This window comes from Pungitius pungitius, chromosome 1 (genome assembly GCF_949316345.1).
Source record: "Pungitius pungitius chromosome 1, fPunPun2.1, whole genome shotgun sequence".
Lineage (NCBI taxonomy): Eukaryota > Metazoa > Chordata > Actinopteri > Perciformes > Gasterosteidae > Pungitius > Pungitius pungitius.
Window position 1 is genome coordinate 3,488,532 of NC_084900.1, and position 22,675 is coordinate 3,511,206.

The 22,675-nt window shown below is 49.9% G+C and overlaps 5 protein-coding genes and 1 non-coding gene across 6 annotated transcripts; 2 read left to right on the forward strand and 4 right to left on the reverse strand.

Annotated features, from left to right (window-relative positions):
• Nucleotides 1–178: 178 nt before the first annotated feature.
• zgc:101810 (uncharacterized protein LOC493612 homolog) lies at nt 179–3,433 on the reverse strand. Its single transcript, XM_037480848.2, is given in 11 exon segments — nt 179–358; nt 472–604; nt 691–836; nt 942–1,091; nt 1,199–1,335; nt 1,438–1,567; nt 1,695–1,741; nt 1,744–1,834; nt 1,926–1,990; nt 1,993–2,035; nt 2,900–3,433. Coding segments are annotated over 11 exon segments (1,161 nt in total). The 5' UTR covers nt 2,948–3,433; the 3' UTR covers nt 179–187.
• Nucleotides 3,434–4,480: 1,047 nt separating this feature from the next.
• Nucleotides 4,481–7,421, reverse strand: six7 (SIX homeobox 7). Its single transcript, XM_037480852.2, has 3 exons — nt 6,546–7,421; nt 5,692–5,855; nt 4,481–5,581 (listed from the first exon to the last, which is right to left on the reverse strand). Exons 1-3 carry the CDS (start codon nt 6,951–6,953, stop codon nt 5,374–5,376), a joined length of 780 nt encoding a protein of 259 aa, XP_037336749.1. The 5' UTR covers nt 6,954–7,421; the 3' UTR covers nt 4,481–5,373.
• Nucleotides 7,422–13,533: 6,112 nt separating this feature from the next.
• On the reverse strand, nt 13,534–16,977 carry b4gat1 (beta-1,4-glucuronyltransferase 1). Its single transcript, XM_037480847.2, has 2 exons — nt 15,441–16,977; nt 13,534–14,938 (listed from the first exon to the last, which is right to left on the reverse strand). Exons 1-2 carry the CDS (start codon nt 16,533–16,535, stop codon nt 14,747–14,749), a joined length of 1,287 nt encoding a protein of 428 aa, XP_037336744.2. The 5' UTR covers nt 16,536–16,977; the 3' UTR covers nt 13,534–14,746.
• An 87-nt stretch (nt 16,978–17,064) lies between these two features.
• trnas-gcu (transfer RNA serine (anticodon GCU)) lies at nt 17,065–17,146 on the forward strand. The gene has a single exon. It is a non-coding gene; the product is annotated as a tRNA-Ser (tRNA).
• Nucleotides 17,147–18,431: 1,285 nt separating this feature from the next.
• On the reverse strand, nt 18,432–20,337 carry pfdn2 (prefoldin subunit 2). Its single transcript, XM_037480853.2, has 4 exons — nt 20,190–20,337; nt 19,101–19,189; nt 18,868–18,991; nt 18,432–18,747 (listed from the first exon to the last, which is right to left on the reverse strand). Exons 1-4 carry the CDS (start codon nt 20,268–20,270, stop codon nt 18,556–18,558), a joined length of 486 nt encoding a protein of 161 aa, XP_037336750.2. The 5' UTR covers nt 20,271–20,337; the 3' UTR covers nt 18,432–18,555.
• Nucleotides 20,338–20,551: 214 nt separating this feature from the next.
• nit1 (nitrilase 1) lies at nt 20,552–22,319 on the forward strand. The gene is made up of 6 exons (XM_037480849.2): nt 20,552–20,785; nt 20,973–21,206; nt 21,341–21,444; nt 21,556–21,692; nt 21,794–21,919; nt 22,018–22,319. Exons 1-6 carry the CDS (start codon nt 20,559–20,561, stop codon nt 22,282–22,284), a joined length of 1,095 nt encoding a protein of 364 aa, XP_037336746.2. The 5' UTR covers nt 20,552–20,558; the 3' UTR covers nt 22,285–22,319.
• The last annotated feature ends 356 nt before the right edge of the window (nt 22,320–22,675 follow it).

The window sequence follows — 22,675 nt, forward strand, 5'->3', positions numbered from 1 at the left end:
CCGATAACAGTCCCCACAGCAGCAGCTAATAGTTTTGTGTTGCACCAAGCAATCATTCACAGACTCATGAGATGAAGTCACCGTCCACTTTTAAATAATATAAACAAAGTAAACCTTGTCGCAGCCAGAAGGACATTGAGCACGAGATGTTTTTTTCCAGTTGAGACCCCCCCCCCGCCCCCCCCTCTTATCTGACTCCTCCCCCCAGTTTCTGCAGCGCCGCCATGCCCTTCTCCTCGTACTCCGCCCTGCTCAGCCAGAAGGACTCCTTGTCCTTCATGATGTTGGCGAGCACGGCGCCGCCCAGGAACACCATGTGCTTACGCCGCGGAGGGTCCTCGATGCGGATCCGGAACTTCTACCCAGGGGGGGGGGGGGCGAAAGGGCGGAGGAGAGCTCATTAAACCCCCGGGGGTCCCTCCACGATTGTGCGTGTGTGTGTCTCTCGTTTCGCAACATTAACAGACTTACGGAAAGCTTCTCGGTGTCTCCGTCCAGCACCCTCTCCAGGTAGAGCTGCTTGATCTCCCTCTCCAGCCTGGATGGGAGTCCCGGGTACATGGTGGTCCCTCCTGACAGAACAATGTGCTTGTAGAAGTCGGCCCTGCACAGGAAATACCACAAAAGTAGTGTAGTTGTGTGTGTGTGTGTGTGTGTGTGTGTGTGTGTGTGTGTGAGGAAGGTTCGGACCTGAGGTCGATGTCTGCAGCCTGGATGGTGTTGAAAAGCAGCTCCGCCACTCCTGCCCCCTCCACGTTGATGAGGTGGGGCTGGAAGAGAGCCTCGGGGGCCCCGAACCTCTCCCCCCCCACCCGCACCTGCCGCCCGTCGGGGAGCTGCGCCACACGGGTGGGGGGGGGGGGGGAAAGAAAAACCATTTCAGTCGCTACAAAGTGCGAGTCCTCTCATCTCCCTCCCCGAGTTCCCCCCCCCCCGCGCACCGTGAAGGCCTCCACCAGGTAGGTGGTCTCCAGGGCCAGGCGCTGCTCCTGCTCGATGTTGTACCCGACGTAGCACAGCTCCTCCTTCATCATGCGCACCGTCTCAAAGTCGGCCGTGTGGTTGAAGGCGTAGCCGCGGAGGAGCAGGAGCTGGTGAAGGAGACAGGGAGGGAGAGGGGGGGGTCGGTTTGGGTCAATTCCTGTCTTTTGCGTGCGTTCCCGTCTCCCCCCCCCCCCCCCCCCCCCCCCCGGCTCACCTTGATGAGGTACCGCGTGATGTCCCGCCCCGCGATGTCCAGCCGGCGCGTGAGGTGGGGCAGAGAGTAGCCCTCGTACACGGGGCAGATGTGGGTGACGCCGTCCCCCGAGTCGAGGACCACGCCGGTGAGCAGACCTGCGGGACACGGGGGTCCGTTTCATCCGTTCATCAGACCCGACGGAGGAAAGAAAGAGGAAGGTTCTGTGGATCCTCGGGGGGGGGGCCGACCCGTCTTACCCTGAGCGTACAGAGTGAGCACCGCCTGAATGGCCACGTAGATGCCGTGGAACCGGTACTTCTCGAACATGACCTCGGCGATCTTCTCCCGGTTCTTGGTGGGGTTCATGGGCGGCTCCGTCAGCAGGATCTTCGAGGGGGGGGGGGGGGGGGGGGGGACAGACGCGCGAAAATGCATGAAATGAAACGATCACACCGCGTGGAACCAAGAGGCCCCCCCCCCCTCCCCCGAGGAGGGAGCAAGCATCCGTTTCTACCTTGCTTTGGGGCGGGTCGATGTCCAGGCGGCCGGGGCCGAAGGTGTGTCCTCCCAGCTGCGCACCATCCCGTTCTCCATGGGGTAGGACACCTCCAGCATGGAGCGGCATTCGCTGGCCTCGTCGCCCACCATCAGGTCCTGGGGGGGAGGGGAAGAGAGACGACCTTTTCTGTGAGAAATCGAGGGCGGGGGGGGGGGGAATATGCAAAGACATTTAAAGTAGTCCCACCTTTATCTCGATGTTGCCCACTTTGGTGTTCGACCGTATGATTGGTCGACCCACCATGGCCGGAAGATGTGGGCCGGGAAGTTGGATCCAGCGAAGCCGCACTTGACAAACTGGGGAGGGATGTGAGAGCGAAACAAACAGTAACTTTGTGTGTGTGTGTGTGTGAATAAAGTTCTTGTTTTTGTCTTGTTAACTGAGAAACCGAGGGTTTGTTTCGCATCGCCGGGAATTGAGGCCTCCACCAACTGATTGTATTAAATCGCACTAAAACCTTTTTTTCCAATGGATCATTTCCGTTCACCAAGCAATTCCATTTGGTTTAATCCAGCTTAAACGCTCTGTCCAGGGTGTGCTGCCTCCGTGCATTTACCAGATTATTCACACACAAACGCAATTTCAGGACATTTTTGAAAGCGTGTGTAATAACTCATTTGGACAGCATGAGGAAATAGGTGTACAGCGGCCTGCTGCCGCTTCTCTGCCCCCCCCCTCCCACCGCGGTGTGTCTTGACTTGTCTTCACATTCCTTATGCCCCGAAGGGGACGCAAGGCATTCCATAGAAGGACGACCCAAGCAGCGTCTGCATGCAGGTATTCGTTTGGTTTCTCATGTTCGTCCCTCACATATAAATACATTGTTGAAAAGGCACGTTTTTTTTTTTCAGCGGCTCAAATCTTTCTTCCTGCTTTTCATCCAATCGTTGCTCAGTTCAAAGCATCCCAACCATTTATGGCTGTGTGTGTACACACACACACCACACACATGTAGAGGCAGCGCGACAAGTCCAGACTCAGACTCACACCCTTCAGATGTCCACCAGTGTCATTTGATCAGTAAACTTCCACTTTGAAATAAGCCAGATGTTTTTTGACACAAGCTGGCGTAGGTTTACATGTTGAAGAAAACACTTTGACTACAAGCTAAAAACATGGCTGGGAAAAGAAATTAAAAAGACAATACAGACGCCACTTACCCCCGTCCCATTGTCACAGACCACCACTCTCCTCCCTGCGCTGTCCATGCTGAGCCAAAGCAGCTCAAGGTGCTCCTTCCTGTCCAGACAGGAGTCTCAACTAAACCAGGGACCCAATCCAAGACTCTCATGCGCGAATTTAGCAGAGACTGCAACTGACAGGAAAGCAGAAGTCTTCGTCCTACTCCTTCCAGTGTGGGCGGGGTCGCTCGCTGGGTCGACCCATTTCCTGGGATCAGGAAAGAGGGGAAGGACCAATATGAACATACTTCACTTATTCTGGACCGGTAACTTTCTCTTTTATGATGTTTTTTTTATGTGCATGTGCTTCTGTTCACTGTAACAATAAAATACTGGAATTGATGATCTGATTCTTCAATCCAATTTTTGGATTATTACAATTAAAGAATCAACACTAAAAATATTTTCCAACTAAACATTTTTTGTGGATTTTAAAGTTTCCTCTTCCTTGAATATAGCCTATAAATAGTAATAGTAGTAGTATTAATTGTATGTACACGTACATGTATTTTTCTTTCATTGTGATGGAATTATTAAAGGAATAACTTTATTTCATCTTGTTTTGTTTAATTTGTCAAGTTTAATTCAAAGGCTTGAATTTTGCATGCAACTTATTCCATTGTTCGCTACCTCTTTATATTACTTTTCAACATTATAAATTAATAAAAAAACGTCGTCCCTCCTTGGTTCAATCAGCATCAAGTTAGCTTTGTTCCTCAAAAAAAAAAAACGGCCCCTAATAGACACTGGGTGACGTCATTCTGCCTCGTATCGTCCCTGGGCTTCAAACGAGGAGGCGCGTCACTTCCGGCCGCCATCTTTCTTTGGTTTGGGAGAAAGATTTCACCTCGTGAACAGGTAAAAAATACTCTAAATTGGGCTGTGGAAAGAATATTTTCTCCATGTCAGCTGTTTGTAAGACTAGTCCCTCTCCTCTGACTAACTTCATCCCAAACAGACAAAGCTAGCTAGCGGCTAGGTTATGCTAACGCTAGCTGGGGGAAACACAGTGGAGCATTTAGCAGCTAAAGCACAATAAGGAGACTAAATTCTACCAAAAAGAGGGCGAATGTTGAACTTACACACATGAGGTGTTGACTCATAACTGAATTAGCAACTTTGCTCCGTGCGTTGGATTCAAGATCAGTTTGCTAACACGTGAGTGCAGTGTTTAGCGTTAGCTTGTTTTTGCACAGGGAGCATAACTGTACTTACAGTATATTGCGTTGATAAAACATTAGCTTAAAGTTACTAAATATGGAACATTTCTCCTCAGTGTTCAATTTTTGTTTGTTGAATGAATTCACCATGAACTTAGATTATTTTTTATCGGGGGTCCCCAGGTTCACAGACATGTTACTGTCCGTAATTCAGTTCTTGTCAACCATCATATAGCTGTGATGAATTAACACTGTTTGTAACCTATAAATACATTGAGCCTTGTTGGATAAAAATAGTTTATTTACATAAAACATTTACAAAATACACCTTTTCTTTGCAGTAATGTGTTATGAGAAATGATTGTTGTAAAAAAAAAAAAAAAAAAAAAAAAGACGTATCCGACTAGGTCTCACTTTTCTCAAATGTATCAGGCACATTGAGTTAAGACCGATTAGTGCTTCACGTTCTCGTCTGTTTCTGTTTCAGCTCCTGCAGGGATTCGTCGGAGCAGCTCAGGAGCGATTAAACACCAAGGAACACCTACGTGTTCTAAGTGAGCAGGTGAGACGCAGCAGGTAACGAGACGGTTTGTATTTCAAGCAGCACAGTTGCAGCGTTGGTGACATAAAAGTATTTCTAAACTCATTCCTTGTTTTTGCCCTTAAAGTTTGTTTTTAAGGCAGTGAAATGTGATTAATTAGTCTCTCGCCCAATTTTAACATGCGTATTTATACTCTGAATGACAATCGTTTGCCTAGACAAATGTTTTAATAGTGCCAGTAGTTGTGATTTGATTCAACTTCAACAAAATGAATGAATAATGATATGTGATTTCATGTTTTTTAAATTGTATTGTTTTGCATGCCAGTCTGAAGATTACAAAACAATGAATGTCCACGTAAATGTAGTGACTGACATCAAAAGCCTACCCAAGGCATCGTTCATTTACCATTTCCATACAAATGACTTGTGCAGCTTACGTACTGACTATTAGAAAAAGATCTATCCAAAAATATAGACTTGAGACCTGTATCAAAACTGTAAGTATTATTACTCACATTATCTAAAGACCATGTTCAGCAGTAAACTAATTATTTCCACAGTTATGTGCCATGGTGCTTTTTTTGTTGTTTTAAGTGCTTGTTTTTTGCATATCATCGCCTCACAATGTCCACACAGCCACATCTAACGTCCTCCTCCTCCTCCTCCTCCTCTTCATCAGCGTTTCCACAGTCCAAGTGTCTCTCTCCGCCTCTTGAGGACGCGGGGAACGAGGGTTCTCGAAGCGCCCTTCAAGACTCGAACTCGCTGTCGCTGCTGACGGAGATCTCCGGGGTGGAGGCTCCCGCTCCCCTGCGCTCGTCCGCGCTGCAGTCGCTGGCCTCCGGGCTGCCCGGGTGACGCGGCGAAGGAGGCAGCAGGTGGCCGTGATGGCGGCGGTCCTGCAGGGAGCCGTCAGGCGAGCTCTCGGAGGGCATGCGGGACGGGTCCTGCTGCATTCTGGGTGGCGGGAGACAGATGACGGACGTGAGATTGGGCTAAAGATGCTCTCTTCGGGGCAAATGTTATCAGTTATTGCAAAGAGCTCATTTCCCCCCACCCTGACGTACCTGTTCTTCGCGGACGCCGCGCGGTCTCTTTGGCGGCGGTTCTTGAACCAGTTGCCGACCTGCGTGGGGGTGAGCCCCGTGGCCTGGGCCAGGTGGCGCTTCCGGGAGGGGTTTGGGTACGGGTCCTGGAGGTACCACTCTCTCAACAGGCTGCGAGTCCTTTCCTGGAGAACGCATGGGAATAAACGGAATATTGAGGCTGCCATTCGGTAACGTTATCCCGTGTTAAGTGGACAACACAAAGTACACCCTATTAGCCTGGAGTAGCACTTTGACAAGACACCATGTGCTGTTTTAAATATCATCCGATTACACCACAATAATCTTAAAAATCTCATATTATGCAGTTTAATCACATTAGGCTGGATTTATTAATACAGTAATGATTCCGATCTGCATTAGAAGTATAGATAGCAATTTATAGCCCCCAAATTGGATCATGTTAAGGCGCTTAATAGGCTGTTGGGTAGACTATCCCTCCTGAGGTTCGGAATTAAAGATTAGCTACACGAAAATAAAATCAACATGACGTTTCCACTTATGAATCGACAAATGGAAACCTGGAACCTGGAACCGGTGCGAAAAGCTGCTACTTCAACATCTTTAAGACCCGCGGTCAGTTAGTCTGACCTCGTTTCAATGCTTTTCAAAGCATTGGTACTCTGGTATATGCACGATATTTGTGATCGGCCCACTGCCTGCTGACGGGCTGATCCGTGCTCATCTCAGGAGGGCTGCGGGGGGGGGTCAGGCGCACAGCGACGCACCTCTAAACGCGTGCCGTACGCATCATATGTTCCGTATCAGCGCGTCCCCGGACCACCCCGCCGCGCGCATCGCTCCGCCGCGGTCACCTTGAAGCAGTGCGTCTTCTGCTCGCCGTCCCAGATGGTGCGCGGCAGCGGGAACTTCTTGCGGATCCGGTACTTCTCCACGGGTCCCAGCGGCCGCCCGCGCAGCCTCTCCGCCTCCCGGTAGTGCGCGTCCAGCCACAGGTCCTGGAGCTTGGCGTGCGACTCGCGCGTGAACCGGTGGCTCTGCAGGATCTGGTAGAGACCCTCGAAGTTCCCGCCGTGGAAGGCGACCAGCGCCCTCGCGCGCATCACGGACTCGTGCCGGTTGAGCGCCTCCCCCGCGGTGCCGGGCACGGCGGCCGGCAGCGACCAGAGGAACCGGCCGAGGCGCTCGATGTCCCCGGTCTCCTCCAAGTTCTCGCACACCCGAGCGACCTGCTCCGGCGTGAACATCGGCAGCGGGAACATCTCGGCGTCACCGAAGGAGCTGCGAGGTGTGCGCGGGGCGCATCAAGTGTCCAACGGTGCGTAACGCCCCGTGCGCTCTGCTGCCCGATTGTTCCTGCTTCTTTCTTTTTTTTTTTAAGAGGATGGCGAGATCATCGACTCTTGCCGCGTCTACCCGGCCCGCCTCGCTTAAGTAGCTGAGTCCTTCCCAGTAGATGGTCAAACGTTTCGAGGAAGCGGGTTCCCAAACTGGTGGCCGCGAGCCAAATAAAGGACGAGGACAAGCGGCCGGCCCGTATTTATAGCGGGATACAATTAGCATCTCTGTAGTTGTTTTGAGAAGGATTATGCATCCCGGCCATTAGCCTCTTAGTGGGGGGTAGTGTGTACAGAGGTGACTGGCTGATCAGCTTGTTTGGCTTACAGCCTGAGGATACATTGACTGCCGGGGATGAGTGCAGTGAGCAAACAAGCCGGGAAGGGCTATTTGATGACGGATCCGATGGGGGGGGTAAATGTGGACTGAGAGGTGGCACTTTTTTGAGTGCATGAGGTTGTTGTTGTTGTTGTTGTGACCCGTTTTAAGAAACTCTCAGGTCGAGGTGTCACTTGGGCGTCACAGTTACATCGCGGGGGGGGGGGGGGGACATGAAAAGTCTGGTATATCACATGTGCCTGGACACAAAGCTGCGATCCCCGAAAGGGGCTAATACCCATGTAATTAAAACGGACACGGGTCGCACCCATTGGTCATCCCCGGCGACCTCTTGCCAGGACAAGACATAATGCAAACGGCCCTAGACATTGACCCGGGACAGGGAATTAATGATGTGCAGCGCCGGTTCAATCCCTCTGATCTCAGAGGCTCATTAATCAGCCTCCGGGATGATTTTCTTATTAAGCAGGTTAAGGAATCCTGTCGGCATCTGTGACACCGGATCATAGCTGAGACAAAACGTATTAATAAAAGTCACTTTGCCGAGCGTCGGTGGAGACAAAGCCCCAATAGAGAAGCTTAACTTATAGATGTAGTGATTTCATCTGACCGCCGAGGGCAGACACGGATTAATCCCCGCAGTGAATGTGAGGCTTTGCAGAAAGGTTGCAGTCAGGTGAAGGATCCGATGAGGATCATCAGGTGAATGGGGCTTAAAAATGTGTCTACAATTCTGTCTGGAACGGCGATATGAGGGAGCGGGACATCCAGCGCTGATCCTGAGCATCAGGAGGCTGGTGTGTGAAAAAACGGTTGGACAAGACACTGCTGTGTGTCTTTTTTACAATTCAAGACATTGGTTTATTCACTTCCCCCCAAATCACCTCTAAGTAATGTATAAGAGAAAGAAAGACACCTTTCTTCTCATGTTTAAGCAGCTGAGATGAGCAAATATGTACCAAATAAATCACCCTGCAATTAACCAATTATCAGAACTGACGCCATTTGAATCGTTGCCGCTTTGTTCCTGATGCTCTTCGGGGTGTAGGAAGCGTATAAAGTTACTTCATAAGCAGTAGGCAATCATGTGATACGTGTTAGAGCCTAAATCTAGATTAACATACCAGGTGGGTTTGGTCAACTAATGCACAGGGGTGTGTGTGTGTGTGTGTGTGTGTGTGTGTGTGTGTGTGTGTGTGTGTGTGTGTCTTCTGCACAGAAGGGGAGAAATGAGCTCAGTGAAGATCAACGTTAATCCAACCCCTCCAAGTTTCAGACACTTTGCGCCACCTGAACACCACACTTACGTAAACACACACACACACATTCAATACATTAACACCCCCCCCCCCTGATTTTGCCCCTCCCCAATCTCTTTAACACTTTGAGAGCAGACTGAACCAAAATCTGCTTAAGCTGTCCCAAGCCGTGAGGGCGAATGATAAGATGGGGATAGGATGAACCGATTACGTATGTGTTAGAGAGAGGGGGGGGGGGGGGGGGGGGGGTGTAAGAGTCTTTTACTTCATATCTTTGTAATGTAGAACATCTCGACATCACTGATCGTGCATCGTGATCAGCTCACTACAGTCGGCCCGTCATGTCACACAGCGTCTTCTCACTCGCCCGCTACAGACTTTTATTTTGAAATTTGATTCTGAAAAAAATGCATGTGCATCAAACTGTCTAAACACATGCAGGACAGTGGAACCTCCAAAGCCCAAATTGCTGGTGGCCGACGCCTTCTCCCCACTCCGCTCGGGGGGGGGGGGAGGGCTCCTCACCACCTCACCAGGTGAGGGGCCCCCTCTCCGCGTGTGCCACACCAGCAGAATGCAAGCAGAGACCGGGCCTGGCCTCCATCACCCAGCAGGAAGGTAACCGCGGCGCAAACGCAACGCGTCCGTGTGACATTTCCCCCGCTTTAATTGGGTCGAGAGTCGATTGTCGCAAGTGTTGCAACATTTTTTATTTTTTGAGGGGGGGGGGGGGGGGGGGCGCTCAGCAGATCTAAACCTTTTAGTTTCTTAGAATTTCTGTTGCTTGGCCACTTTTTAACTGCTTTAATTTAAGCGCAAACTGGTGAAAACCACTTGGCATAATGAATTGGAGGCTTAAACAGAAGCCTCCTGCTTAAACAAAATGACCTGTTGATTTTGCCAACAGGCACATGCTGTGTGTGTGCGTGTTGTGTGTGTGTGTGTGTGTGTGTGTGTGGAACGGGGGGGGGGGGGGGGTATTACCATGCTGTATAAATCCACACCAAGCACAATTAACAAGCAATTGGGAGGAGAAGTAATTAGTATTATCTGCTTATCACCGTCGACCCCTATTCTAAGGAAAATGGGTTAAAAAACACACAATTAGACACACACACACACACTCGGGCACACACACAACCTAATTCCCTCCAGGCAAATGTGTAAGGGCTAATTACAAGCTCATTTGCAACTCCAAAGCAGTATCCTCGCAGACAGGTCGACCCCCTCGACCCCCCCCCCCCCCCCCACCCTTCTCATTGTAGCAGCGTGTTTATCTAAAAGCGCTGTAAGCCAGACGATGTTTCCACAGACTGACGCATGATACCAGCATCCAAACATCTCCGTTTAGTAACTGTAGTCACGTCAGACGGAGGGGGCTGCGACGCGACTTTGTTTTACTCGCAGTCTGGTCTCCAAACGGTGAAGAAATAGTTCAATATTATACTGTGTTGAACTTCTTTCTGGTTTTCATCTTTTATCTTTGAAATAAGTAAGAAAAGCAGCCGATACTCGCTTGGAGAGGAGGATCACTTTGCTGTTGATGTTGGTCATGAATGGTGATTGAATCTACTGGTACTTGTCAGTATTTTAACATTTTGACACGTTTCATGCATTTGCTCCTAAATACATTAGCGTGTTTTCTTGAAATGTAACTCTTTGCAAAAGTAAACCTTCAGTGTTTTTTTTTTAAATATTCTTGCAAAACAACGAAACAGCCCTCCACCCTTTGTTTCACCGCTCAGCTGATGGAGAGGCTGCACCCCTTCTTTCTGTCAGTCAAGTCTGGTACCGTCGACCCGGTGGGCCGGCGTTCCCTGCGTTCCGACGAACCGAACCACCCCCCCCCCCCAGACGGTATCATGCGGTATCATGAGGATCAGCTTACCTCAAGCTCACAGTTAGCTGGTAAATGCTAATTCGAAGCCATCAAAAATAGCCCGGCCAACCGCCGCTGCGGCTGGATGATCGGTCCTCCCCCCCGAGGCCCCGTGGCCACGGAGCCTCGCTCCACCGCTGGGGAGGCGCCTGCCTGGGCGGTGTAACAGAAGGGATGGATGATCTAAAGGAGTTATGTGCGTTACCTGACTGACTCTTGAGTTGTGAGTGACAGATTGAATCTAGTTTCTAGTTAAAGCCTGTCACATTATTGTTGTTGTCTGACGTGAAGCGACAATGTTCCGTGTTTAAATGACCTCGAAAGAAGCACGGCGTTGTTTTTTTTTTAGAGTATTTCCTAATATCACACCCTCCGTCGTGGCGCATGGAACAGGTGTCACTGGAGGAATCCTGAGGGATTTAAGGTGGGGTTTTATTCCTACCTAAGACCTAATGCCATAATGCTCATTAATTCCGACTTTGGTGACTCCCACTGATCCTTCTCTGCTCGAAGCGTAGATAAAACGGCAGGAACGAGTCGGAGCTGCAGCTTGGGAACAAAAAGTTTGATTTATTTTATTTTGAAAGACAAATGTGCCTCATTGCCAGCGAGTAAAAGTAAACTGAAGTAAAACATTTCAGCTCCAAGCTGTGACTTGGGGAGTGTGTGGGCTGAGACCCCCCCCCACCCCCCAACGGAGTCAATTTGTTTTGTTTTCTACAGGCTCAAGGCCCTTATTTATAGCGACATCTGTGAATATGCGACGCCCCACGAGCTAATGACATCATCATCTCTCAACATTCAAATATTGTCGCCCAAGAATACTTCTAAATAGTTTCAGGCCAAACTAAATGATATTACACAGCGCACAAGTTTTGTGTCTTTTTTGCTTCTACTTTTCAGAGCAATTTGTTTTTACAGTTACAATCAGAACGTGTTGTTCTATAATTTTACTTTATGTCGAAAATTCTGGGACAGAATCAGCCTGCACACTGACTCCTTAAAGTGTGCAAAGTATGTGTCAAATCATCTGAAGTATCCACCTGCTCTCAGGCCTGGACCCTCACTGCTGGGGGGGGGGGGGGGGGGGTCATGTCGCTGGTATTGATTTTGTCTTGTTGCGCAACGCTTTGATTCCAAAAAACTGAATCTGTCAAAACAAATCCCACTTAATCTCCGCTTCCATCACGACATCACTGAAATCCTTCAGGTGACCTCTGAGGCGCAGCAGCTACTGTTGTGGAAACATGGGGGGGGGGGGGGGTTAATTGCATCATAGTATCATAGCTCCCGTCATCTGTCACCGACTGATGCTGATCGATCGGAATGAACACGTGAGTGTGTGTGTGTGTGTGTGTGTGTGAGAGAGAGTGTGTGCTTTGCTCTGTGTGGCCCTTCTGCAGCACATGGTGACTTTTAACGGCTGCTCACCTGTGTGTGTGTGTGTGTGTGTGTGTGTGTGTGTGTGTGTGTGTGTGTGTGTGTGTGTGTGTGTGCAAACATCCGCTCTGTGTTTTCCCCGGCTGGGGGTTCATGTGGCAGCCGGGGTGGGAGGCCAAGGGGGATTACCTCTATCTGTTAGGCCTCCTCCTGCCCCCCTCCCCCCTCCTCCCCCCCACGGCAGGGTCAGGTCTCATTTCTTCTGTCCTCCAGCGCCGATAGTCCGGCTTTTAGCGGGATGCGTTTAAGATGCGGGCGTCCCGGGCGGGTTTAGAGGCAGGGTGATATGCGTGCCCCTTTGCCCCAGAGGCTTGTTTGCTATTTTTGTTCCCCTCCAGTAAGCAGACAGGTAAACGTCTCCCAAAGCCCGTATTGGCGGCGGCTAAGCCTCCGCTCGTTTAAGTGAAACGGATGGGCCGAGGGAGGCGTCGCAGAGTGCGGGGGCGGAGCTTGGAGGCGCTCTCTGGCCCGCTTCACGCCGTTTTAAAAGTTCCACATCTCGGCGTTTCCGTAGCCTTTTTGAGGATGTGGAACCGGCCTCTTCAAGCTGTGGGAGGTTGTTTGTTGAGGGGATTCAAAAACGAAATGGTGGAATTTTTTTTTTTTCAGCCATTTCTCTTTTTGCATTAACTCATTCACCCGCTGACCTCGAGTCAAAGGGCGCGTTCAACCGATCGAGGAAGGCACAGCGGTTGACGTCCAGCTCTTAATTGTAATCCATCACTCAGTCAGTGTTCTCATACAATAAATTCTAAACCGCCTCTTAGTCACTCGTTCATTCAACAGGCGCAAAGATCTCTCTTTGGAGCATTCCTCTAAACCGTCGGGCCTAATCACGTCCGTTGGAGGGAATCACTGACGCTAAGCCGAGTGGCATCAACGTCCTCTGTCCTCCGGCGCTCAGACGGATGGCAAACAAGCCACGCTTCGGTTTTTTTTTTTTTTGTTGGGAGGGGGGGGCTGGGATGGGGAATTCCTTTCATGGGGTACGGGTCATCGGCTCCTTCAATTTCTCACCCGTTCACCGACCCGGAAGGGCCCCGCGTGTCTACATGTTGAACCCCCCCCCCCCACCCACCCACCATCGCGCCCTCCAGCTGGTTCCTGCCGGCCTTAGCGAGGGCGGCTAATCTAAGATGGCGGGGGCGGGCGCCCTCCTGCTAGCCCGCACAGGAGAAGGCAGCCCTAATTGCTCCTGTCGTAAAGCTCCCTGACCCAGATAAGCCTCCACTCCCCAAAGCTGTCGACGTAACCCCACCTTACCTCACCCCGACCTGCCTGCCTCCCCGCGGGAACGTCTCCGCACCTTCTGCCACGTTATTAACACCCCAGGACGAGGGGGGGGGGGGGGGGGGGGGAGGGTCCAATGCCAAGGAGGACGACCAAACTACAAAAAACAACGGCAGCGAGTTTAAATATTGACCTTTTGTAGAGAGTGGAGCTGGAAGGAGAGCGTCTGCAGCGGCACGGTGCCGACAGGAAGGAGCCGCCAGGAAGGAGCCGCCACGTGCCGCCGTGGATCGGACGCCACGCACCGGTCGACACTTTGAAGCCACACGAAACACAGACGCGTTGATTTTGTTTCATTTGTTTTTTTTAAAATTTACTGAAGTGAACTTTCCCGAGACGTGAAACGAGCTGCCGCCTTCCCTCCTCGCCGAGGATTTCCTTGAAGTCCACTTTAATAGACTTCTTAATTACTAAAAAGGAGCTTTTAATTGGATGCTGGCCCGACTCGCCGTGTAATCACCCACCACACGCTAATGCTATTGGTGCAGGGATGCCTCTAAACCCCCGTCTTAAGCCATGTTACACCACATGCAAATGTCAACCGTGTCAAGGGCTTGGTGAGCGATACTCGCGCTGATATCTTGTAGTTTTTTCGTGTGAATGACCAACACAAAAACCCACAACTGTCCATCAGGACTCGGTGCTGTTTAAGCCCGGTGGTTCGTGGCTTGTCCTCGGCTTCATGCTCACAGAAACAGTCCCTGTGGGGAAGTTAATTGATTGAATTTGGGCTCATGAAGGGCTTTCCTGTGACGTGTTGTTCAGTAGTCTTGAATAATAATAATAATAATAAACAAAAAAAATCCTGTGGGTTTAATAGAAAGTCCAACAGTCCAAATCAGGTTTTATATTTAAAACATAAAACCAAGAGATAAATAACAAAGGAAATTATTTTTCAAGAAAACACAAAGGAGAAATAAAGCACTTCACTTCATCACAAAGGTCAAACGTTGAAATTGCCAACTCTCCAAAAACACCAAATGATTTATTTAAAGTGGTTCTAAAAACAGAAATTATTTCACAAGAAACATTTTTTGCACCAAACACCATTCCAGGCTACAGTTTTCCTGCTGAGGGTCATTTAAAAACTAAAATATTTTCACAATAAATTAAATATTGCATCAATGCAGTAATCAGAAACGCATACGTTTATGTGCGTATGCAGAGTGTGTGAATAGAGTGATATTTTATGTGTAACACTGGGTGTGCTGTACCAGTAGCTTAGACAATACCGCCAGTATAAAACCATTCATTTGACTGATCTACTGGTGTGGAGCCGACAACCCTTTTCACGGCCGTTGTTTTTACATTTTTTTAAAACGTGCGGGTTGTTACCTTTACCTGCGTAAAGCTTGCCTCCCTCAACCCTCGAGCACCTGCTGCCACCTGGTGGCCGCCCCACGCCACTGAGAAGCAAACGGAGCAGATAGGACCCCCCCCCCCCCCTTCACCCCCCCACCTCAGGAGACTTCTCATCCCGCGTGATAGTATCGTATAACCTTTCCCGGCCTCAGCACCGGCGGCTGGAGGACGGGTATTTGGCCTTCAGGCCCTCCTTGAAGCTGCGGAACAGCAGGCGGTTGCGTTTGTTCTCCTCGTCCTTCCTGGCGTGGAACTCCCCTTGGATCTTGAAGCCTCGGTGCACCACGAAGGCCGAGCTCAGCACAGAGAACCTGTACCCGGCCACGTGGAGCTCGCAGGCCTGAATGGGGAGGGTGGGGGGGAGAAACAAAACAAAGTTGATTGACACTCCCTCATTTCTTAACACAGACTTCATCCACTGCAAAACTACCCTGAATACAATCAAATGGGTTTTTACAGGCGCAGTACTAGCAGAACTGTGGCTGTTAAAGTGTTAAATCTGAGGAGTTAATTAATCCGATCATTGTCTGAAGCAAAGCTTTCACTGGCTGTTGCTTCTCGAGTGGGACTATTTGTTTGTTTTCCACCTCCTCATCGATAGTAAACTTAATATTTTTGGACTTGTTAGAGAAAACACGGAAGTACGGAAGACCAAAACGTGTGCCGAGAAGCAGCAGAACCAACTCATTAACCATGTATTGCACCGGGGACAGCGCTGTTTGGTTGCCATGTGCAATGTTTTCATTCCCGAATGCACCTGGTCCGCATGAGAATATTTCAAATCGAAACCCGGCTTTCCCTCCCCACCCCCCCAGAGGTAAACGTCGAGCGCTCGCACGAACCTGGCTGATGCGGTTGAAGCCGTACTGCTTGAAGTTCTCGTCGTAGGGCGGCGCGGCGCGGGGCCCGATGTAGAAGGGCTCCCAGGGGTCCGTCCAGGTGAGCGTGTAGGCGGTCGCCAGCGGGCCCGCCTCGCTGACGTGGCTGTTGACCCACCGCGAGTAGTTGGTGGGCGCCTGGCAGCGGGGGCACAGCTCCTCGTAGAAGGGCCGGACCTCGCCCACCTGGTAGAGCTGCACCAGCTCGGCCTTGTTGGCGGGCATCTTGCGGGCGTGGCGGATCTCAAAGGCGGGCAGCACGAACACCTCGTCGCCCGGCGGCCCGCCGCTCAGGATCATGGCCAGGAACTGCTGGTGCAGGTCGGCGCTGGGCATCATGTCCATGTCGATGACCAGGACGTAGGAGGCCTGCGTGCCGCCCCGGGCCACGTTGCGCAGGAGGTTGTTGGGGTAGGAGACGTTGCCGCCGATGGCGTAGTTCTTGTGCTTGTCCCTGTGCGTCTCCAGTCTGGAGAACACGGAGGCGCAGTCCTCGAGACCCGCAAAGTGCTCGCGGTCCTGCTCCGGGAAACTGGCCATCTCTCCGGAGAGGCAGACCAGGTGGAAGTCCACCAGGGATTGGATCTGAGGGCAGAAGAAGCTGAGGGCATAGACCAGCGCCGTGGCGAACTTGACATCTTCCCCGTGGGCGAATATGGCCACGGCCAGAGGGTTGTGCCACCTCTCCACGAGGGATTCCAGGTGATGCAGGTTGTTGATGGTCGTGTGCGTGGCGAGAGCCAGGACGTTGGACCCGGCATCGGTTCCCGGCTTGAGGTTTGTGGTGAAGTCGCTTTTGACCAGGTTCTTGTACACCCGGTACTGGCCGCTGTGGTCGAAGATCCCGCCGGTGGACAGCGAGTACCTCAGACGCTCCTTCCGGGAGTTTTTCTCCGGGTGCCCATTCTTCCTGACCCCGAAGAGCTCCGAGTATCGGTACCGCTGCTGCTTACCGTGAAACGTGGACAAGAAGGACAGGTAGATCAGCTGCAGGAGCGCCACGATCAGCAGAGCACTCAGCACCACTTTGAAGACGGAGCATTTCTTGGAGAGATGCATTCCAGAGAAACTGCAGAAAAACCCACAAGTAACACACGCAAAGAGCCGGTTCCGAACGCCGGAGCGAGGCCGAGCTACTTCTGTCCGAGCGCAGCAGCTAACGTTAGCCACATGCTAACACCGGAGCCCACCAGGCTGGACGCGACACGACCCCTTGCATCCCCTCTCGGCGTCGCGCTCAGTGGCACATCTGGCCCCAGATGTTCACACGGGCGTCGACGGCGCGGCTAAGACGACCGATCTGATCAGGTGATCGCCGTCAGACAAGACGAGCCCGGTTCTTACCGTCCTGCTGCTGCTGCTGCGACGGCGGACGCGTGTCGCTGCGTAACGACCGTAATGCCGGCAGTAAACGCGCCGCCGGATTCGGTGTCGTTAGTTGAACTGTTGCTTACGGTTAAAGATAAATAAAACGTTTTAAAAAATAAATACAAACAGACAAAATCTAATTTCTTTAGTCGATGAATCGCAGATACGTCGTGGGTTGCAGAGTATGAATACGTAACTAGTGTGTATGTGGAGTCCATAAGACGAGGTGGCCGAGTGGTTAAGGCGATGGACTGCTAATCCATTGTGCTCTGCACGCGTGGGTTCGAATCCCATCCTCGTCGGGTTGTGATTTTGAATTTTATTCTTCTGATGTTTGACAGTTTTGTTTGGATCGTTATGAGTGTTTTAAAAGAAAAACCAGTCCACGAAGTCCTAATTCATGGATTCATTCATGGATAAAACGCCTATTTTATATATATATATATATATATATATATATATATAATGTTTTGTTTTCTACTTTGATGTTTATGCATCAGTCAGACAGACGGGGACAAAGAAATAAGGAAATCTGTCAACCTTTCCTTTATTTTCACTTAATATTTTTGCAATTCAAATGTTAAATTATGCAATCCAACCGTGACATTCACCACACACATGCGCCATTCCTTAATAGAACGGGTTTAACTTAACGGAAAATGTTTCAGCTGTTATGTTTCACCAAAAAAAAAAAAAATAAGCTCAATTGTGACATTCTTTTGATCACGAGCGTCAACAAAAAGAAGTTTAATTAATGGTTTTTAATCTAACCAAGTCCAAGCATGTGCTACAGATCAGCAAGATTATGAAAGCCTTCATTGTGTTAAGTGGTGGGGGCTTCATTAAATATTGAGGTCATGGTGGACGCCTCGCTGCTGTCGGGTCAAGCCGTGACGTTTCGCCTTAGTGACGAGCAGTGACTGACCTCACATTTAAAAAAAATAATAAAATAAATCAGACCAGCCATTCTGTGCCGGGCCGACGCGTGGAGACAATTTTGCACGAGTTGTGCCAAAAAGAGTTCAGAGAAAACGGGTGAACAAAAAGGGCGTCAGCTTTATCTTCACTTCATTTTGAATAGTCTACATAATGCATGTTTACTTTTAAAAAATGCACTGTGATATAGTTTTGTTATTGCCGCATGCACTATTGTATTTTCATGGCAATTCTTTTCCTGAACTACCTGCCTGAATTATATCTCCATATAATTTGAGACAGTAAATTATCGATTTGCTTGTGTGTAAATCAGAGTAGGACTAAAGAAGCTTCTTGAAATCATGTTTGGGTTACGCAACAATATTTAAAAAAATGAAGTCAGAAAGACAGAAGTCATACACACCAGCATTCACACACACACACACACACACACACACACACACACACACACACACACACACACACACACACACACACACACACACACACACACACACACACACACACACACACACACACACACACACACACACACACACACACACACACACACACACACACACACACACACACACACACACACACACACACACACGCCACACTACGTTCAGACAGTTTGTGGCTGCTGCAAAGAACTTAAGTACCAAGGGAAGCATGTTAAGCGGAAATTTAATCAAACCCAATGTTTTCCTGTGAAAAGTTCCGTTGTGAAACCAAGATTTCATGAATTTCAAACACGTTTTCAGCACTGCAGAAAATCTCCTCTCGTCACAAACTACGACACTAAAACGCCGGCTCCGCCTTTAGACCCGCCCCCCTCGCTGTCCCTGGAAGACCCCGCCGACGGGCCTTGAGCCTCTCCTTCGCCCTCGCCCATCAGCCGGATGTTGTAGCGCTCCCTGTACTCCGTCAGCTCCCGTCCTTTCGTCTGCATCCGCGTGTTGATGGTGTCCATTAGTTTGGTGATCTAATTTTAAAAAAAAGGATAAATAATGAGCTCAATTTTAGATTCAAGTTGTTGTACTTTGTAATGATTGTTGGGGTGACGCTGTGGCCGCACATTTGTTTTCATTTCTGCGTGACTCACCTGTTCTTTGTTGGTTTCCAGAGCTGGTAGAACTTCCTTCACCGTCCTCTCCACCAACACTCCTCCTACTAGACGAAAGCATTTCCTCGAAGGGTCCACTTCCCTCAGGGTGTCAATCACTAAGCTGGATGAGAAAAATACATTTTTCAAAAAAAAAAACAACAACAACAGATCCGCCCAGCGTTTGGTACTTAGGACACATGCTTATGATGTTGGAAACATCTGCGACTGACCTGTGCTCGTTGATGTCCATCTCCAGCTCTGCAGATTTAGAGGCCATGCCGCGCTGCTCCTGACGCATCCTCTGAAATGTCGCCACCACCTGTCGCACAATAAAAACACAGCGTCAGCGACATAGCGGACGCACAGACTTGTGTGTTAATTCATTTTAGTTTGAGTATCATCAAAAAGAACAATTTTTCATCATTCAGTGTCTTTATAATTAGAAATAAGTACTTTGGACGTGTGGCAGTTGAAAATTGAGATTTTACAGAGAATGTTCACCAGGGAGGATAAACTAAAGTTTGGTTACCGTCTTGAGGGACAATTACATCATTTGAGAATTTCAACTTAATAATACTTTCTAAATCCTCTCCACCAGTTAACCAGCAGGCGTTGTGTCTTTATCTCTGCAGCATTCATCTGACAGCTTTAGTTACATAGAACACGTGATCATACAGAGCCTCATGTGACATTTCAGATGTCTTTAACTCTCTTCGATCAAGCAAATTTAAAATGTTAATATTTTTTTAAACTAAACTAAAAAAAGGTCTCATTCTGCATGAGCTGGAATAATGTATCAATAAGTCAGTGTATTGGTTCACATTAAACTACTCATTTGTTTGACTATATGAGCCTTTAAAATATTAAGAGTACTATTGTCTGCTCTTCATGTCACTAAGTGGATTACTGACAGCTTTATACTGAATTATTCATTGGTATATTATTAATTGACAGCATGAGGCCTAATGTCACCATAGATTTAGTGATTATGTGCCGTTACAAAAGCATTTAAGTAACGTTAGCACAGTAATCAGGACACTTTGACGTTAAAAAATAAGGGGTTTGGTGGGGTAACGTCACGCTTTAATTAAATATATCCAAACCCCCCGTCAGTGACACACTCTTTGTGAACGTAAAGAAGCTCTTGTTGTCACGTTTTTGTGAGGAGAAGGCACAACGACGGGGAAGCTAACGTTAGCCGATGCTAGCATGGAGACGGACGGACGGGCCCCTGCGCCGCCGAACTCCACCGAGCGACACCGCCGACCGGTGCACCGACTGCACCACCCCCGGGTGGGTGCGGGGGGGAGTCCGCGTACCTGTTCGGCTGAAATGCCGGACGGTTTTCCGCCGGCGCTGCCGCTGGGTTTGCTGCCCGTGCTGCTACTGCTGGCTGCCATCTTGGAAGGGTGTTGCCGTGAAGGACCCCGGGCCGGAGGTCCGGAGCTGTTTCATGCGAGTGCCTGCGTGGAAAGGTGGAGCGGATTATTTTATTTTTATTATTATTATTGTTGCACAATCCACACATTTGATCAAAACTACTGACGCTGAGTGAGATTGAGCATTTCTCTAACTAATAATAATTGATGATTAATTTTCGTTGTTGTTTATCATTTATACTCAACAATCCAACAGCAGCAGATACTCTCCGGCAGGTGGCGCTGCCGTGCCTTTATGTGGTTCTTTATATGCTCTGCTTAAAAACAGAAGAAGAAGAAGAAGAAGCCGCTCAGCTGATTCTTCCTGATTCACACAGAAATGGACCAATCAATAGTGAAACCGAGGCCAAACGGGACGTGACGTGCGGTTTGTCTCTCCTGGACCAAATGTTCACGGTCAGGTGCATTTGGGGAATTTCTGCAAAAAAATTGACTCCTCTTCCAGTTTGGAGACCACAGATCAAGCCACAGAGCAGGTGAGCTTCTCTAACCTCACAAGGGAGGGTTTAGTTTTGAAATGAAACACCTGTTCCTATGATTTAAAGTTTAGAGTTATTTTGTATGCATGCTTTTGAACGGCAAAGTTCAAATCTAAAACACCTCAGGCCTGATAGTTAAGCCAGATAGTTAATGCTTAGCCACGGTCCTCCCCCCCCCATGCAGGATGTCCTCCTCGGCTCGCCCGGTGGCCGCGGTGTGTCAGCTGACAGTCACCCAGGACAAAGAGGCCAACTTCTCCGCCTGCGAGCGGCTGGTGGAGGAGGCCAAGGAGCGGGGCGCCCGCATGGTCTTCCTCCCGGAGAACTTTGACTACATCGGCTCCAGTCCGGAGGAGACGCTGTCGCTGTGCGAGAGCCTGACGGGAGAAACCATCTCGAGATACACTCGGCTGGCCAGGTAGACATCTGTTCACTTGTGTTGTTTTTTTAATAAACTGATCTTATAGTGAACCGGGCTTTGCTACTCCACCAGTTTCTGATTATCCGTCTTTTAGGAATTACTTCAGGTACTTGAACGCCTCCTTCTTGCAGGAAGTCGGACGTGTGGCTGTCTCTCGGAGGATTTCACGAGCGAGGACATGACTGGGAGTCGGACAGACGCATCTACAACACTCACCTCATAATTAACAATAAAGGTGCTGCCCCTTTGCTTCATAAGACCTTCATAAGACCTATTAAGACCTGCGCTCCGTGACCCCCCCTCCCGGGCAGACGTACTGACGCGTTGCCATCGCCCCCCCCCACAGGGGACGTGGTTTCGGTTTACAGGAAGTCCCACTTGTTTGACGTGGAGCTGCCAGAAAAAGGAGTCTCCCTTAAAGAAAGCGCCTTCACCATCCCCGGACCCTGCCTGGTGCCTCCGGTCCAAACTCCCATCGGCAAGGTGTCTCTTTTTGTACTGACTCTTTGCTGTTGTTGGTCTCCACAGGTCCCCCCCCCCCCTCCATTGTGGGCCTAATAAAGGAATGTCTCGTCTTGTCTTAGGTGGGCCTGGCCACCTGCTATGATTTGCGATTCCCCGAGTTATCGCTGGCTCTGCGGCGGCGCGGGGCGGAGGTCCTGACCTACCCTTCGGCCTTCACCGTGGCGACGGGGGCGGCTCACTGGGAGGTGGGGCCGCGAGTTGGCGACGAGGCCGCAGGGAGTCCCGGGTAGTCGGATCACGAATGAAATGTCTTCATTTCCCCACCCCCACCCCCTCCCCCCAGGTGCTGCTCCGCGCCCGCGCCATCGAGAACCAGTGCTTCGTGCTGGCGGCGGCGCAGGTCGGCCGGCACGGCGAGAGGCGGCGGTCGTACGGCCACGCGCTGGCGGTGGACCCGTGGGGCGAGGTGCTGGCCGACTGCGGGGGGGAGGGGCCCGGCGTGGCGCTGGTGGAGATCGACCCGGAGAAGGTCGGCAGCACCAGGAGGAACATGCCGGTCCAGCGGCACCGCAGGGACAGCGGGTTCTACCGCGGGCTGCAGGAGGCTTGACCCCCGCGGGGGGGGGGGGGGGCGGGGGGGGCTGTGTTAACTTGTAAATCGTCTTGTCATCAGTGAAGATGATCTCAGGATCAATAAAATCAGCTCTGACCGAGCCTTTTAAAAAAAGTAACACTCATGTTATGATGCTGTTGTGTGATAGAAGTATTAGAAACAGGAGGAAAATGGTGGTGAAACATCCCTGCTCTGGTTATTTATTCATATAAATAAATATACTCCATATATGTATAAGTGACCACAGGAATATGTCAACTAAATATACAAGTAAAAATCTGCTGGTGCGTTAAGCACCTTTTAACCATATTGCACGATACGTGTATTTATTTGTTATTATTAATGTTACTCTGCAGGTAACTGCAATTTAAGGTGATGAAAGATATTC

What these genes read in the sequence shown, in the direction of transcription:
- six7 (XM_037480852.2), bottom strand. Translation starts at nt 6,953, where the DNA reads ATGTTCCCGCTGCCGATGTTCACGCCGGAGCAGGTCGCTCGGGTGTGC. An exon ending in AGAAGACGCACTGCTTCAAG is followed by an intron (nt 5,856 to 6,545) that starts GTGACCGCGGCG and finishes TGCGTTCTCCAG; the next exon opens with GAAAGGACTCGCAGCCTGTT. An exon ending in GCGGCGTCCGCGAAGAACAG is followed by an intron (nt 5,582 to 5,691) that starts GTACGTCAGGGT and finishes CCCGCCACCCAG; the next exon opens with AATGCAGCAGGACCCGTCCC.
- b4gat1 (XM_037480847.2), bottom strand. Translation starts at nt 16,535, where the DNA reads ATGCATCTCTCCAAGAAATGCTCCGTCTTCAAAGTGGTGCTGAGTGCT. An exon ending in GCTTCAACCGCATCAGCCAG is followed by an intron (nt 14,939 to 15,440) that starts GTTCGTGCGAGC and finishes CTCCCCATTCAG; the next exon opens with GCCTGCGAGCTCCACGTGGC.
- pfdn2 (XM_037480853.2), bottom strand. Translation starts at nt 20,270, where the DNA reads ATGGCAGCCAGCAGTAGCAGCACGGGCAGCAAACCCAGCGGCAGCGCC. An exon ending in ATGGACATCAACGAGCACAG is followed by an intron (nt 18,992 to 19,100) that starts GTCAGTCGCAGA and finishes TTTCTCATCCAG; the next exon opens with CTTAGTGATTGACACCCTGA. An exon ending in TGGAAACCAACAAAGAACAG is followed by an intron (nt 18,748 to 18,867) that starts GTGAGTCACGCA and finishes TTTTAAAATTAG; the next exon opens with ATCACCAAACTAATGGACAC.
- nit1 (XM_037480849.2), top strand. Translation starts at nt 20,559, where the DNA reads ATGCTCTGCTTAAAAACAGAAGAAGAAGAAGAAGAAGCCGCTCAGCTG. An exon ending in CAGATCAAGCCACAGAGCAG is followed by an intron (nt 20,786 to 20,972) that starts GTGAGCTTCTCT and finishes CCCCCCATGCAG; the next exon opens with GATGTCCTCCTCGGCTCGCC. An exon ending in CGGGGGCGGCTCACTGGGAG is followed by an intron (nt 21,920 to 22,017) that starts GTGGGGCCGCGA and finishes CCCTCCCCCCAG; the next exon opens with GTGCTGCTCCGCGCCCGCGC.